The following is a 16,214-nucleotide window of genomic DNA, read 5'->3' as shown; positions in this document are numbered from 1 at the left end:
ATTTCGTATTGGATACCTGACATTGTAAATTTTGCCTTGTTGGGTGCTGGATACTTTTATATTTGATTAATATTCTTGAGACTTTTATATTCCAGTAATATTCCAGAGGTTTCTTCTGGAAGAAATTGGGTCCTTTTAGGTCTTCCTTTTATGATTTGTTAGGCTCACTGTATTCAATACTGGAAATTTGCTAAAAGAATAGATTTCAGGTGCTCTCACCACCAAAAAACAAAAGAAGTAGCTATGTGAGGAGATGATATGTTAATTAGCTTGACTGCTGTAATCATTTTACTATTTATAAGTAAGTCAAATCGTCATGTTGTACACCTTAAATATATACATTTTTATTAAATAAAATAAAGATTTGTTAAGTTCAAACCGAGCAGTACTTAGTCTAGGGCTCATTATTCTTGTCTGTTGAGGCAAAATCCTCTGGGTACTTTCCCAGTGCCCTGGGAATCATAAAGTGACATACCTGACTCTTGGGCATAGGCACTACCACCGACCTTTTGTGAGTGTGGGCACTACCTTTAATCCTTTCCAGTGGTCCTTTCCTTAATCTTGGGTAGTTGTCTGACACAGAAGTATTGATTAGTACACAGCTAAATACTCAATGGGGACCCTCTGAAGATCTCCAAAGTTCTTTCTTTGTGTGTCTCTCTCCTCTCCAGTACTCTGTCTTTTGGTCTCTAGTCACTTTGGTCTCTCTGTGCTTTCAGCTTCATGTGTACAAGTCAGCGAGTCTGCCGAGATTCACCTGGATTCCTCTTCTCTGTGTCACAGCCTGGAAACTATTTCAAGGCACTAAGCTGGGGCAGATATAGGACTCACTTCCTTTGTTTCCCATCTCTCAGGGATAACTGTCCATCATCCTGATAACTGCTGTTTCATATTATGTTGTCTGGGTTTTTGTTTTTGGTTGTTTTGGGTAAAAGGATTAAAAATGTCCCTGTTACTCCATCTTCGCTAGGAGAAGTCTGTTCTTTAAATTTTAACAACTCAAGATATTTTCTATTTCTGTTGATAAGGCCATAGTCAAGCAGATGAAAAGGTTAAGGAAAAGATATTATAACTATAGAAAAACAAAATATTAGGAAATGACTTGAATAGGTAACAAGAAATTCTCTCCTCTAATTTGGATTGTCTGTAAAGGGGCACATTATAAACAAATGGAACAAGAATTGACAATTCAAATTCAGGTCCCAGTTTGATAGCCATATAAGTTGTTTATAATTTAGACAATTAGTGGTGATAATGATCTTTTCTTCTTTGGTCCCTTGGTTTTTCTTATCTTCCTGTGTTCTAGCTCTTTTAAATCCTTGGCTGGATGTACTAAGAATCTATAATTGCAAGTTAAGCCATAAAAGTAATCATCACCTTTTAGGGACAAATAAAAGGAGGTATGAAAGACTATACTTAGCTTCCTAGATTTATCGGATCCTGGATCTTTTGTCTGTATCTTTAGGTGGTTTTGACTTTTTTCTTACCTTTCTACATGATACTCTTTGTTAAATTGGCTGAAAACATGAGCTGGTAGGTCCTATTCAGCATTTTCATTGACCCAATTCTCTTTACTTCAGATTACTCTAGGAAATTTAAATAGAGTTTTTAGTAGGTTCTTTTATTTCAATGAGTCTCTGAATAATATGTATTTTTTTATATTTTTAATAGGTGTAATTCTCAAATAATTCTGTAACCTGAGTTTTAATTACAGTGCTATGATATAGTTACTTGGTTTTAAAGTTTTTCACATATGTGATTATTACAGACATCACAGCGATTTTCTTCAATTGAGGAAGAAACAAAACTTCATAAGACTATGTCTCAAGGAGAGATTACAAAGTTGGCAGTGAGACAGAAGGCTTCAGATTTGGATATAAGGTATAAAGTATACACTTAGAGTTAGTAGGGGTAATATAATTTTATTACTAATTGACTATAGTTAAATACAGAACCTCTTTTTAAAAGCATAATTGATAGAATAGCTAGTTTTGAAATTTATCTATTTTTCAACAAATATTAAGTACCTACTGTGTGACAGGCACATAATATAGTTCAGAGATATATATATATATATATATATATATATATATGTAATGAGCTTTATCTTTCTATATGTTTAGCAGTGTGATTTGGGCAAAGTCTTTAAAATCATTCTGTGACTTGTGATTTTTTTGTTGTAAAAGAAAAGAGATTAGACCAGATGAGATTGAAAATATTTTCCAGCTTTGGACTTGGATTCTGTTCTAAGTTAAGTGTTTTACAAAAGGGACTGGAAAAGACTTTCAGGAAATAATTCTGTTCTCTTTAGAAGAGTATATGGGAATTTTTATTTGTCAAGTAAATATCTTTGTGCCTTTTTGTGTTATACAAGGCAGTTGGGCCCTCACTGAACACTTGAAGATCACATTGAAATCTGCATGGTTCATAACCGTATTAAAGACCACTTTCTCAATGACTGTAGAGGCATAATCCAAAGTAACCCAAATCCAGAGCAGATTATGCTGGGAGATCAAATTTTGGGAAACAAGATACAACATAGTTGGAAGAACATGCAGCTAGAGATAGCAGATTGAATATATCAATATAATTTCCACTCCTTCCACCAAAATTGCCAAAATGACAAAACCTATACAGGACAAAACAACAGCAACAAAACAACAGGAGACAACAATAATAAAATTGTGGAACCCAAAAAGTAAATAGACAAATTTTAAATGTCTTAATAGACAGGAGAAAGCTGAATTCTAAATCAACTGGGTAAAGCTAAGAAAGAACATCCAGCTGACTGACCTTCCCCAATCCTAGCAGAAAATAGGAGATTCATTCTCTGGAAAGGATAAAACAGAACATCTCTGCACTTGGAGGATACCAGAGACAGTTGAGGACTGGGGTACATATTTGGAACAGGAGCATTTAATGAATGTTTATGTACTGAATATTAAGATCCCCCAGCTTTTTTCCTTTACTCAGCTTCCACATTTCACATGCCCTCTAAGCAGATGGTTTGAAGAGTCTTTGGGGCTCTTGTCCAACCCTCTAGGAAAGAGCTAGAGATATTGGCATCAAAGGCTCTCCATACAAAATGGAGCAGCCAGATAACTGTACAAGGAAGACCATGGTTTGGAAGTCCCATCAATGCACATTAGAGCTTCCAAACAGCTTTTTTTTTTACCCGGCTTTTGATAACACATTTGAGGAATCATTTCATATGAAAGAAACTAAGACTAATGGATAAAATACAACTTGGAAGAAATAAACTATGCAGAGGAAAGGAAATTTCAAGACAGTCAAATACAACTATCAACAGACCTTCTTCGTAGGTAAATATAACTGCATCCATGAAACCAAACAGAATGCATAAGAAAGAAACATTCATAAAGAGCTTTTGAAAATTAAAAATATGATAGCATAAAGAAACAATTCAGAAGAGTTATAAAGAAAGTTGAAGACATCTCAGAAAGTTGAGCAAAAAGATAAAGAGATGGAAAAGACGAGAAAAGATAAGAAAATTAAAGGAGTGGTTCAGGAAATCCAGTGACCCACTAATAGGATCTCTGGAAGACAGAACAAAAAAAATGGAGAAGAGCAAATCATTAATAAAGTAATTCAAGTAAATTTCACAGAACTGAAGGACATGAATTTCTAGATTGAGTGCCAAACATGGGTGAAAATAGACCCATACCAAAAGACATGTCATTATAAAACAGTGAAGACAAAAGGAATCTCCATTATGATGGTGAAAGTAGCTTTTCAAATGATTGTACAGCAATCACTGAGGGAAACTACGCCAGATTGGAGCAAGTTATAAGGTTTGGGGAGAGATTTCATGTGGGGAGAGATTTCTTCAAGAACATGAAACTGATGGAGTACCTATAATTGAACACGTTGAAAGGAAATATATACAAATGGGGAAACACTTGGAGGTGAATTGTATGTAGAAAAGTGAGCAAATGTAAAACAAAACATTTGTTAACTCTAGAAAACAGATAGGTTATGCACATGCCTCAGTTGTGAATATTATTTACAAATAAAAATAAATAGTGAATATTACTAAAAGAAAATACTATATATTGATCTAACTAAAACTACTATATGATTCTACTGGGGGCACATCAGTGTTTGTGGAGGGTGTAGAACAAGAGTGGTAGAATATGCTTATTCATTAACTGTGGTCACAAGTATGTAGCAATGTAAGTATTGTAAATATTAAAAGAATCAATTAAATCAATTCAAAAGAGTTGCCTCCAGGGAGCAGAAAAGGAATGAGAATGGCAGAAGCATGCTGTCATTTTAATAAGCCTTGTAAGACAATTCTCTTTATACTCTATGGATGTATAAGTTTAAAAAAAAAAGAACGAAGGAAAAAAGAACACGGGCTTCAAAACCAGATAGACCTGATTTTAAATGCCAGCTCTATCAGCCATCTGAGCCTCAGTTTGCTCATGTGTAGAGTAAGGATAATAATACCTATTTATCATGATAGTTGTGAAAATTAGGCATATCAAGTGAGGCATAGTGCCTGGCTCCTAGTAGATGCTCAAATTTTTTTTGATTGACTAAATGAACACGCAAAGGAACAAACAAATTAATGTAGAAATAAGCCTCCTAGTATGGAGTTAGGATACATGATACATGGTCAGTAAATGTGAGCTGTTGTTAATATCTCAAGGTATTTCCTTGATTTATGTGATGAGAAAGTATATAAGCACTAAGAATGAGATAATATGCATAGTAGGTGTGATTCTCAACTTTGTCACTCACCGGCTGTGTAACCTTGGGAAAGTTACCTAATGTTTAAGCCTCCAGTTTCTCACCTGTAAAATGGTTATAGTAGTTTGAAAGTAAACTTGTTATAATTAAATAAGGTAATCCTATATAAGCACTTGCAACTGGAGCAAGATAACACAAATAAGTGGTGGCTTTGTTAATTAATATTATTGATAACTCATGAAAATAAAATAGTGACATTAAAACCTTTGTTATATAATGGTGAGTGGAAAGGGTTAAAATTGTATCTGCATCATGATGGCAGTGATGTAAAAATGGGCATGCTTATGGATAAAGACTGGAAGGAAATTGACAAAAAAAATGTAAACGAATGTGTTTTAGAGTGATGGGATATCAGTGATTTCTTTATAAGTATTTTCTTTGTGCTTAAGTTGTCATATACTAAATCCAAGCTGAAAGGAGGACAAGAATGAAAAGATATCAGTTCAGAAATCAGAAAACCTGAGTTGGACTCCATTTCCATTGCTTTGTAGCTGTTTTATTTTAGGGAATTATTTAACATCTCTGGGTCTTATTTCTAAGTTCAAGATGAGGAAACTATCTGCCTTCCAGATGTCTGGATGATAAATTGAAGATTAAATATAATTAAACTTAAGTGTGAGGTTTAAATGAACTAATACACATGAAAGGTCTTTATATAGCTTAAAGTGATGTACAAATATTGTTACTGGGACATGCTGATTTCCATTTTTACCTTTATTTTTTAAAAATAGACCTCAGAGAGCTAAGATGAGATTCTGGGCCAAAGGGAAACAAGGGGAGAAGAAGACTACCAGAGTGAAACCTGCCACCCAGTCAGAGGTTTTGGCGTTCTTTCCTGGCTCAGATATGATTCCAGCTCATCAGTTTCCAGAGGGTAAAAACGGACAAAGGGTGGAGATTGTCTTCGTAATTTCTGTTTACTCTTTCTGAAGGTTTACTATTTCTCTAGTATTCATAATGGCAGTCCTATTGGCTAGATGTTCTAATGAGATAAGACCAGGATTGTTAAATCTTTTCTTAACTAAAAGATAATTGTAAAATTACATTGTACCTATAATAGAAGTTCTAAGGAAATGTGGCACAAAATGGTGAAACAACAACTTCAAGAATCATTGTGAATCTTCGGTTAGCCTCAGTTTTCTAAAGTGTAAAAGGTTAGCCGTCATTCATTCACTTTACAAATATTTATTATCAGTAAAAATTAATAATATAGAGGCTGGCCCAGTGGTTAAGTTCATGCACTCCACTTTGGTGTCCCAGGGTTCATGAGTTCAGATCCCAGGCACGGACCTACATACTGCTCATCAAGCCATGCTGTAGTGGCGCCCCACATACAAAATAGAGGAAGATTGGCACTAGTGTTAGCTCTGAAAAATCTTCCTCAAGCAAAAAGAGGAAGATTGGCAACAGATGTTAGCTCAGGGCCAATCTTCCTTACACCCCCAAAAAAATAATAATAATAAGATAACAGCAGCTAATATTTGAGTGCTTACTACATACAAGGTACTGTACTAAGCATGTTGTATGTATTAACTCGATCCTCAGCAGTTTTTTGAGGTTGGTATGATTATTATTCCCAGTTGGTAGATGAGAAAACTGAGGCACAGAGAAGTTATTTGCTTTTTATACATGTATAGTAATTGGCAGAGCTGAGATTTGAAGCCGGCAGTCCAACTCCAGAGTCCACATTCTTTACCACTGTGCTGTATATTAGGTACCTGCCATATGTCAATGTCTGGAACTTTATAATGGTAACTGTTATTTTAACTTTTGGGCCATCAATCATAACATTTGAAAGTACCCAACAATTGAGAAAATTGGAGTTTCTAAATGCTAGAATTACTAACTCTCTAAGGATTCCAATATCACAGTATTAGAAGATTACTTCCTAAGCCCTTTGCTCAAGTATCTGTGAGAGTTTTTAATTACTCTATAAAGATGCCAGTCATCTTCAACAGGGATGTACCTCAGAAGGGAGAATGTAGTAATGAGTGGGTGAAATACTAGTATTGAATAAAATAGAAAGATGTCCTAGGAAGAAAGTTATTATCTCTTATCAAAAGATAGAACAGACTCAATTAAAATAAGTAAACAAAACTTCTCATATCTAGGATAAGATAAAGGGACAAGGAGGAAAGATCATCAAACTTTACATAGGAATTGATGACTCAGAACAGAGGCACCTGTGGATCAGAGGAAAAAATGGTGGAGATGTAGTTAGAGCCCTGTTTTTGTGTCTTGTAGCTTTGCTCCTATCAGTTGGCAAACTGATATGGATAAAACCAATAATGAATTAAGTGAATACTATAAGTTTAGTTTGGAAAATTTGGAATTTCTTACCATTACATTACTAAGAGGATCAATTTCATATATCTTATCTGGTTTACAGTAATCATTCTAAAATTTGCATTTTCCACTGCTAATTCCCAAGAAGGAAGCATAAAGTTCTTTAGTTGAAGCATATATTATTACAGACTTCATTGTCTGTATACTTTATAAGCATACATGTATAAAAATGAAGATTGTAGTTTTTTATTTATCTTTGGATAGAAATTCATTAAGGTAGCCATTGTTTTTAATGCTGAAATAGGATTATAAACAGTTTTTTTAATAACCATTATTTCTTTTATTTTAAGAAAGATACTGACTTAGCTAAATGAAATAATTAGATACTTGTATATCTAGGTTATATAATGAAATTAAAATCAGTTGATACCAATTTGAATATGCTTGGATCCTATATCCTTATAATTTTTATTCTGGTGCCATATCTGGGATTGGGTTTGTCTCTCTGGGATTGGTTTGTCTCACCTCCTGAGATGGCATTTAGCATGTAGGAGGCTGCTTCTTTCTTCATTATCTGAATTAGCTTTCAAATGGAACGGGGATATACCATTGGACAGAGGGTAAAGTGAATACATGTCGGGGAAACAAACAGATAAGTGAAATGAGAAGGGGCCAACATTCTCATCAAGCCACAGGTAGGGCTTTGGCAAATCCAGTGTAGTTCTAGATTGTAATGGACTACTTAGATTGCAGGTTCTCTGGTGTAAACAATTGCAGAGAAAATTTGCTGTGCTTTCCAATATTGTATACAAAGCTAGTTCATTCCAGGAATTCTTTGAGAAATTCAGTTATTTGGGAAATGTATAAGAAAATGCTAAATACTAAGGAGACCCAAGCAGAAGTGAACCAGTTGAGTTACCTGGCTCCCTAAACAGGTTGCAAGGCTACACCAGATATTATCACTGAAGCATTTATGGCTTTAGACCCTAGTAAAGAAATAATAATTATCAACCTTCACTGGTTTATTGGACTTATTTATAGCTAGATGTTCTTTCAAACAAAATAAAGTTATGACTGGGTTAACAATCAGCATTTAACATGCTGGTGTGATTGTGTACTCCTCTTTCTTCTCTTTGGGACTGAGGTCTTTGGGATCCAGGCTTCAGTTCTATAAGACACTTCCATCCAGGTTATCAGTATCAGACCTCAGCTCCTTGGGAGACATGATAGCATTTCCCATTGAAATGTGGTAATTCTTAAATATGTTTTCTGTCCAAATGTGCAATCCGGATTTGTTGCCTAAATGCCTGACCTCAAACATTAGTGTTACTTTGCTTTTCAGATATTTACATATTTTTCCTTCAGTGACTCACTAAAGGCATTTAAACTTAAAAAGAAGAATCTGGAGATTTCCATATTTTTACTAAATTTTTTTTTTTTTTTGGATACTCTGTCTTGAATTGTAGAATTAACTCAACATCACCCAACTCCTCCTTTGAGCCCAGAATTGCCTGGTAGTTGCCGGAAGGAGTTCAAAGAGAATAAAGAGCCTTCTCCAAAGGCAAAGCGCAAGCGAAGCGTGAAGATCAGCAGTGTGGCTTTGGAGTCTATGCATTGGCAAAATGACTCTGTTCAGATCATAGCAAGTGCCAGCGATTTAAAAAGCATGGATGAATTTCTTCTGAAAAAGGTACACTTTGTGTGCTGAGTTAGGCCCCTGAGCAGCTTTGACTATGGAATACTTGTGTGTATCAGGATATGTCCCCTAGGGATCAAGGTTTCATATGTTTCAGTAAGTTAGATGGTCTGTTCTTTACCAGAAAGGTACGAATAATAGGATATGCATTAGTCAGACTGGGTACGCAGGATTTAACGTTTTGGGCTTGACTGTTAACTTCCATTTTACTATGGCTGTCACGTTATATTCCATATCTGAAGGTAAGCCTTGTCATTGCACACTTGGAGTCGTTTTTCTGGTAGCAGAACTATAGAATCAAACAATGTTGTAAGAGATCTTAGAAATAATCTAGTAGTGATAAAACTTTGGCTATCTAGTTATGATTTTACCTGGGTCCCATAATAGCAGTGGTTTGCAATTTCAGGACCGTCATTGTTGAAGAAACAATATGTGTCCACTGTTACATTCACCTCTTTTCAATTAGTTGATTGTGTACAAAAACTCTTTCTGTGGTCCCCAGATGAATGACCTAGATAATGAAGACAGCAAGAAAGACACACTAGTGGATGTTGTATTTAAAAAAGCCCTGAAAGAATTTCGGCAGAATATCTTCAGCTTTTATTCATCTGCATTGGCGGTAAGTTGGACTGTGTTAGGACATATTCACTGGTTCAACATAGGAAAAATTTGGCAATGCTGTAGAAGATAATACAGAGGCCATGTTCAACTAGAGATTTTTCCGGCTCCTTATTTTTGTTTTAGGTAGGAAAAATCATACTGACTGACCTCAGATCGATAGCTTCCTCGAATTTCCTTGAGTAGTTTTTTTGTCTTATGGGTATATTTTCATCTTCTTAAGATATTGAATTCAAATATTCTGGGTATGATTCTGTTTCACCTAGTGGCTCTCTACTATTTTGACTTCTCATAATCTTTTTAGCTCTAGCTCTAGCTTCTAATTCTCATATGTGTGGAATTAGTGTATATTTTATTTCAGTGGAATTAGAGCAGTTTATGTTCACTGATTTCTATGTATTAGTTTATATCACTTTCAAATTTACCTTGTACTTTCATATGATATTGATTGTGTTTTAGGAAATTTATTTTTGATGCTAAAGTGTATAATAATACTTTGATCTATAGAATCTTTATTAGTATCTGTGAATTGTCATATTTATTCTATAAAATAATAATTTGTATTTGATTGGTTTTTCTTTGTTCAATCTGTAATTCATTGTGAAAAGAGAAATCAGGAGAACTTTCTTGTATATCCTCTACTTTTTCTTTCTCATAAGATTTTTTGCGTTTTAAAAACAGGAACCACATAGTCTGAGAAAGCAAGAATTTCAAGACCACAGTAAAGTAGTAATTAGGCTATGGCAAATGACTGGGTTTGGGTAGGGACAAGGTTGGCCATATTTTTCTAATCCTGCCCAATACTTATCATGCTCATCTCTTTCTCTGCTTCATACCTACGTTTCCTAGCTTAGAAGCTCAGGCTTGGTGGATGCTGCAGTACACTTTGAATCACATGGGAAGAGCCAGTATTATGAAGCAGAGCTTAATAGTGGTTTTCTAACCCTGAATCAAAAAACTTCAAGTTCTAATTCTGAGGAGGTGAAAGAGAAATAAATTCTAAATGTATATAAAACTTTTTTGTCACTTAAAGTGTTTTTTTTCCTCTTATAAAGATTTCAGACCTTTAAATAAGTTCCTTTAAATAAGTTAAAAAGAATTCCATGTAGATTTCTTGGCAAGTAATAAGGTGTTATTCTGGATATGTCACTCTTCTTTGGAAAAACAAAATAAAATAAAGGTTACCTAATGTATCATTAGGCAAAGATTCAAATATTCAGTCTTTCAATTTTAGAGTGGAACTGTCTAAACAAGGTTCATTTCTGGGGAGATAGATAATTATAAGAGGGATGCAAATAATTTTTATAGCTAAATATAGTTAAAAAGCCAGACTTATGGGAGAAATTCCCAGGACTTTCTTAAATTATTACATTGTTTAAACTGTTAAGTATTTTACTAAAATTTAGCAGGTTTTATTCTGCAGACATTCTGCAGTAGAGTGGGAGTTTACAAATACCACATGACCTCATGGGCATGCCCTTTAGAAAGTATATTAGGATCCTAATCATTATTCTCAATAGTACCCAATATAAGTTGAATCAATCTTCTATGTTTAAAGAATTTCTTCATAAAACCTTATATTTCTTCTCTTATTGCTTATTAGATAGATGATGGGAAAAGCATACGATATAAAGACCTCTACGCACTATTTGAACAGATTCTGGAAAAGACCATGAGGCTTGAGCAGCGTGATTGGAATGAATCTCCAGTCAGAGTTTGGGTCAACACTTTCAAAGTGTTTTTAGATGAATATATGAATGAATTCAAGACTTTGGATTGTATACCCACAAAGGTAAATATGGTATATTTTGATTTGTAAAAGGATTGAGTTATGAATTCTTCTAAAGAGTCTCAGACGTCTGATATTTGAGAAAGAAGTTAACAGTGAACATGTCAACTTAGCACTACTTTACATCCAACAAACTCCATTCTTTCTTATAAGTATTATCTAAACCTTCTGCAATATTAATACATTCTTCATGGAGTTAAAATATAATGTTGTGCCCTCGAGATTATACCCTCAGCTTTGATAGAAGTCAACACATGAATTTCCTTGAAAAAGTGGTTAAAGATATGATTCCTTGTATCATCTAGAGGCCCTGATGTAAGGACCCATAAATTATATTTCTCCTTGAATTAGGTTTTAGGAAGATGTGTGTTTCTGGAACTCTATATAACAGTAGTAATATCCTTTATACACTGAATGCTAGGAATTATACTAGGTGTTTGATTATTTAATTTTTGCTTCAGCCCTTTTATATAACTGTTAATATGAAATTGGTATTATAGAAGAGATAGCAGGCTCACATAAAGTTATTAATGGATTTCCTTTCGGTACCCCAGCTGAAATAATTAAGTATCTGTTAGATATCAGGAATACTATTAATCCTTTTTATTAATTATGTGCCATTTTATTTTAAGTTATTCTAGTTTATATGTGTTTAGATTTGCAAACCATCTTAGATCTTTTTTTTTTTTTTTTTTTTGTGAGGAAAACCAGCCCTGAGCTAACATCCAATGCCAATCCTCCCCTTTTTGCCGAGGAAGATTGGCCCTGGGCTAACATCCTTGCCCATCTTCCTCTACTTTATATGGGACGCTGCCATAGCATGGCTTGATGAGCAGTGCGTCGGTGCACACCTGGGATCCAAACCTGCGAACCCCAGGCCACCGCAGCGGAGCTCACGCATTTAACCGCCGTGCCACCAGGCCGGCCCCCTTAAATCATTTTTGAAGTAGTCAGATATAAATAAATCCTTGAAAGTTTTTCTGTTCTAGATCTAAGTTAAGCTGTTTTTGTTATGCAGGGGAAGATTCTTACTAGGCATATACTGCCTCTGTTTATAATTTTAAAAGATTAGGTTTAGATTATTCTATACTATGGCTATCAGGAAATGTCATATGTAAAAGAGCTTTTCCATGTCCCAAATGATACCTTTTTATATTTAGCTCTGGGATGGAGAGTTTTCTAGAGGCAAAATATGGAAAGAGCAATCTTTAAAATTAATAATCATTATGGTATGGCTTCTGGGCAGAACTGAGGTTTAAAAAGACAATGATAAAGTATCTTTCCGTTCTGTTGCTTTTATGAGCACTGTGTTTTACTAAACTTAAAAGTTTTCTCACATTTGCTCACTAGCACTGCACATTTCCTCTTGAAGAATAAAGAGGTGTTTACTCTATTACCTGTTGATCAAAATCTCAGCATTTGCTAAGAAGCAAGAAAGTATGTTAGTCTTTGTTATATCACAGTTTCTGTATTTCTGTCTCCCACTAGGTGCCAAAAACAGAAAGAAAGAAAAGAAGGAAAAAAGAAACTGATTTAGTAAGTTATACTCTGTGTTTTATGTTATAAAAAATAATTTTTAGACCAGCAGTCTGAAGTATATCATACAGTGTTTCTGTGGATATATTTAGGAATAAGTTTATTTAATGCATAGGGGGTAATCATTTATGCCTTTACAAGAATTTAGAATGACAAATGTGTCTTGAATTCTGTGACTTGACTGGTTATCAATGATGGCTTCCTAAAATGGCAGAAAACTGAAAATGTTTACTCATGAAAGGTACAAATATGATCCCTTTTCAGAAGTAGGGGTGAGGAAGGAGCTTTTTAGGAGGTTTCCTTCCATTCTAAAATAAATGAGGACTATTTAGGATTTTACAAATATAAGTACTTCTAATTCAAAAGACATTCCCAAAGGCATTTGAACATATTTTACCATCGTTCATTTTCTTATAGTATTATATATCTCTGTTGCATACCTTGCAATAATCTCTGTAATTACAAGGATGAGTTAAGCCCTAGAGGAGCTCATAATCTACTAGTGAAGGCAGGCATTTAAAAAATTATTACTGTCAGGTTTGATAAATATTATCGTAGAAATAATACGAAGTGCTGTTTAAATACAGAAAGGGAGAATGAAGGAATACTTTACAGAAGAAAAGATATTTTTGTTAATTCTTGACAAGTGAGTAGTAGTTAGACAGGTAGTATCTAGCCAAGGGGAAAGACTATATCCAAAGGCATGTGAGTGAAAAACCTGGCATGTTGAGCTAGTAGCTTTGATTGGCTAGAGTATTGCATGTTTTTATGGGGTGGCTGGAAAAGTAGGCAGGAGTCTGGTCAACATTACCTTCAAAATATATCTAATATCTGACCATTTAACACCACCTCCACTGCATTACAACAGTCCAGTATACTATATGTAGTCTCATAATTGGTCTGCCTTCTTATACTCTTCTCTCCCGTTACAATTCTCTACATAGTAGCCATACTAACCATTTAAAAACAAAAATCAGGTCATGTCCCTCCTCTACTCAGAACTCTCTGGTGATTTCCATTGTTACTCAGAATAAAACCCAGAATTTTTACCATGCCTATAACACTCTACATAATCTTGATCTCGACTACCTCTCTAAGCTTCATTTCCTCCCACTCTCCCCCTGTTCCCTCTGCTTCAGTTAGATTTGCTGCCACCACTTCCTCCTCCCTCTCTCTCTCATTTCACTTCATCCTCTTATCTTCCTCACTTCCCCTGCAAATGTTTAGCTTTAGGGCCTACAAACCTGGATTGATCCCTGCCAATGGTGAATTCTAATTCAAAAATATTTATTGTCAACCTTACTAATAAATCAAGATTATAAATCATTCCCTCACTTGGAAACCAAATTCTGAGGTCTTTTAGATCATTGCTTGTAGCTTTTGCGCTATCTGTGTTAGAAGTATTATCTGAGTCTTTTAAAACGATCTGCTTTTTGAAAAGTTTCTTCCTTTTCACAGGCACGGAATCCTGAAAGTAGTATATAGCCCGGCTTACTTTTGTTTTCCAAAGGAGAGTTGAGAAACCTTAGACAACTTAATCTATGAGTCTCAGTGTCCTTGTGTGTAAAACAGAAATAATACCAGCCACCACTGAGGATTTTTGTAAAGATTAAATGAGATTGTTTATGACAGAAAGGGTAGGGAAGATGGAGGGCCTGTTATTAACAGGTAGTGTTTAAGCACTTTATACACTTTAAGCTTTACAAGAGTAGTCTTTTTCATGTCTATATGGAAAAGAACAATACCTCAAGATAAAAATGAGCAAAGCATATAACGTTAAAAAAAAAAACAATTCGTTTATCCAACAGCTAGTGTATTTCAGGGACTGTGATAAAGTGCAGGTCATAGAAAGAAATGTTAAGAAATACATAAATAAATGTTTATAATTTTTAGTAATCAAATTAAAATGAAACAATAATGACATTCTACTTTGTCCATCAATGGGCAAAGCTCAAAATAAATCAGTTACATGGTTTGGAAGGATATATAAATATGTAGTTTTTCCAATACTGCAAACAGAGGGGTAATTTGCATAACCTTCTTGCAGAAGGTACTTTACCAATGGTGTATTAAAAGCCTGAAAAATATTAAAAAGAAAATCAAAAAAATCTTGACCCAGCAATTCCACATCTAGGAATTTATTCAGTAGGTATACCACGTTTGTTCACACTGACACGTACAAGAAGAGAAGTGTCCTTGTGTAAGTGTATATCTTTTACACAAGGACAAGTGAAGAGAAGTTTGTAGTAGCAAAAGATTGAAAATGTCAGGGCGGGGAAAAGCCCCTCTCTTCCTTTCTTGTGTTCTTGTGGCTGGACTAATAGTAAAATTGACACAAAACCAGATTAACAGGAGAAAAATCCAGTTTAATTATGCGCACACGGGAGAATCGTAAAGATGATGCTCGGAGAGTGAACAAAGCAGGCAGTATATATATATCTTTTATATAAGGACAAGACAAAGAAACTTAGGTTTGGGGTACGTAATTAGCAAGGTTTGTTTACACAGGCTTCTCGGCCTTGAATACCCTAGCTCTAGTGATAAGGATGCAGAGAGAGCACCTTTCACATGGGAGATTCGTTTCCTGCTTTCAGGGGAAACAGACAGGAGGATCAGAAAGCCCTTTTTGCTTTTTAAGTAACTTTAACTCAAAATAGTCAATATGCCATTGTGGAACATCTTGAGGCGGCCTGTCCTGGGCCCCAACAAAAACAACCTAAATCAATAAGGAAATGGTTAAATAAATTAAATACATCCATATAATAGAATGCTGCTTAGCACTAAAGTAAAAGAAGCCATTCTCCTAGATATTTTGTTAAGCAAAAAGAGCAAGGAGCATAATACTGTATAGAAAGCTACTATTTGTATAGTTTTAAAAAACCAAAAATATATCTATACTCATACACACACACATATAAAATATCTGAAAGTATACACAAGAAACTGATATCAGTACTTATTTCTATAAAGCGGAACTAGACAGTTGAGGTCCAGAGATAAGAGATTTATTTTTCATTGTAATCTGTTTTGTGCCTTTTGACCCATTCAGAATAAAGTAATTTTTAATGAAAGCAACTTTGATATTCAAGTTCCAGTGGAGGAAAATAAGGTGCATCTGTGTGATTTACAATTTCGTTGAATAGAAGGATAGCTGTGAGATAAAATGTCAGTATTGGAGTATTTGAGACATCACGGAACAAAGCCTTATGATAAAACTGGAACGGATAAACCATGAGTTGAATCTTTTTTATTTAGTTGGTTATTTGATTATTAAGACAAAAATGACTACTAATGCTCCCCTATGATGTATTTCATTTATTTATTTAATTTTTAAAATTGAGGTATAATTGACACATAACATTAATTGGTTTCAGGTGTACTGCATAACGATTTGATATTTGTATATATTGCAACAAGATCACCACAATAAGTCTACTTAACATCCCTCACCATACATAGTTAACAAAAATTTTTTATTCTTGTGATGAGGACTTGTAAGATCTACTCTCTTAGTAA

General features: G+C 34.5%; 1 protein-coding gene across 17 annotated transcripts in view; it reads left to right on the top strand.

Moving 5' to 3' along the window:
* The window catches only part of MYO9A (myosin IXA), a 278,567-nt gene that overhangs the window by 211,234 nt on the left and 51,119 nt on the right, over nucleotides 1-16,214 (top strand). For all 17 annotated transcript variants that reach the window (XM_058541992.1, XM_058541989.1, XM_058541982.1 and 14 more), the window contains 6 exons: nucleotides 1,769-1,881; nucleotides 5,505-5,647; nucleotides 8,526-8,749; nucleotides 9,258-9,374; nucleotides 10,977-11,165; nucleotides 12,651-12,698. In XM_058541992.1, the coding sequence (XP_058397975.1) occupies nucleotides 1,769-1,881; nucleotides 5,505-5,647; nucleotides 8,526-8,749; nucleotides 9,258-9,374; nucleotides 10,977-11,165; nucleotides 12,651-12,698 (834 nt within the window). The remainder of the gene's footprint in view (nucleotides 1-1,768; nucleotides 1,882-5,504; nucleotides 5,648-8,525; nucleotides 8,750-9,257; nucleotides 9,375-10,976; nucleotides 11,166-12,650; nucleotides 12,699-16,214) is intronic.

The sequence above is a fragment of the Diceros bicornis genome, chromosome 5 (genome assembly GCF_020826845.1).
Source record: "Diceros bicornis minor isolate mBicDic1 chromosome 5, mDicBic1.mat.cur, whole genome shotgun sequence".
Classification (NCBI taxonomy): Eukaryota; Metazoa; Chordata; class Mammalia; order Perissodactyla; family Rhinocerotidae; genus Diceros; species Diceros bicornis.
This window is presented reverse-complemented; position numbering and strand designations above follow the sequence as displayed.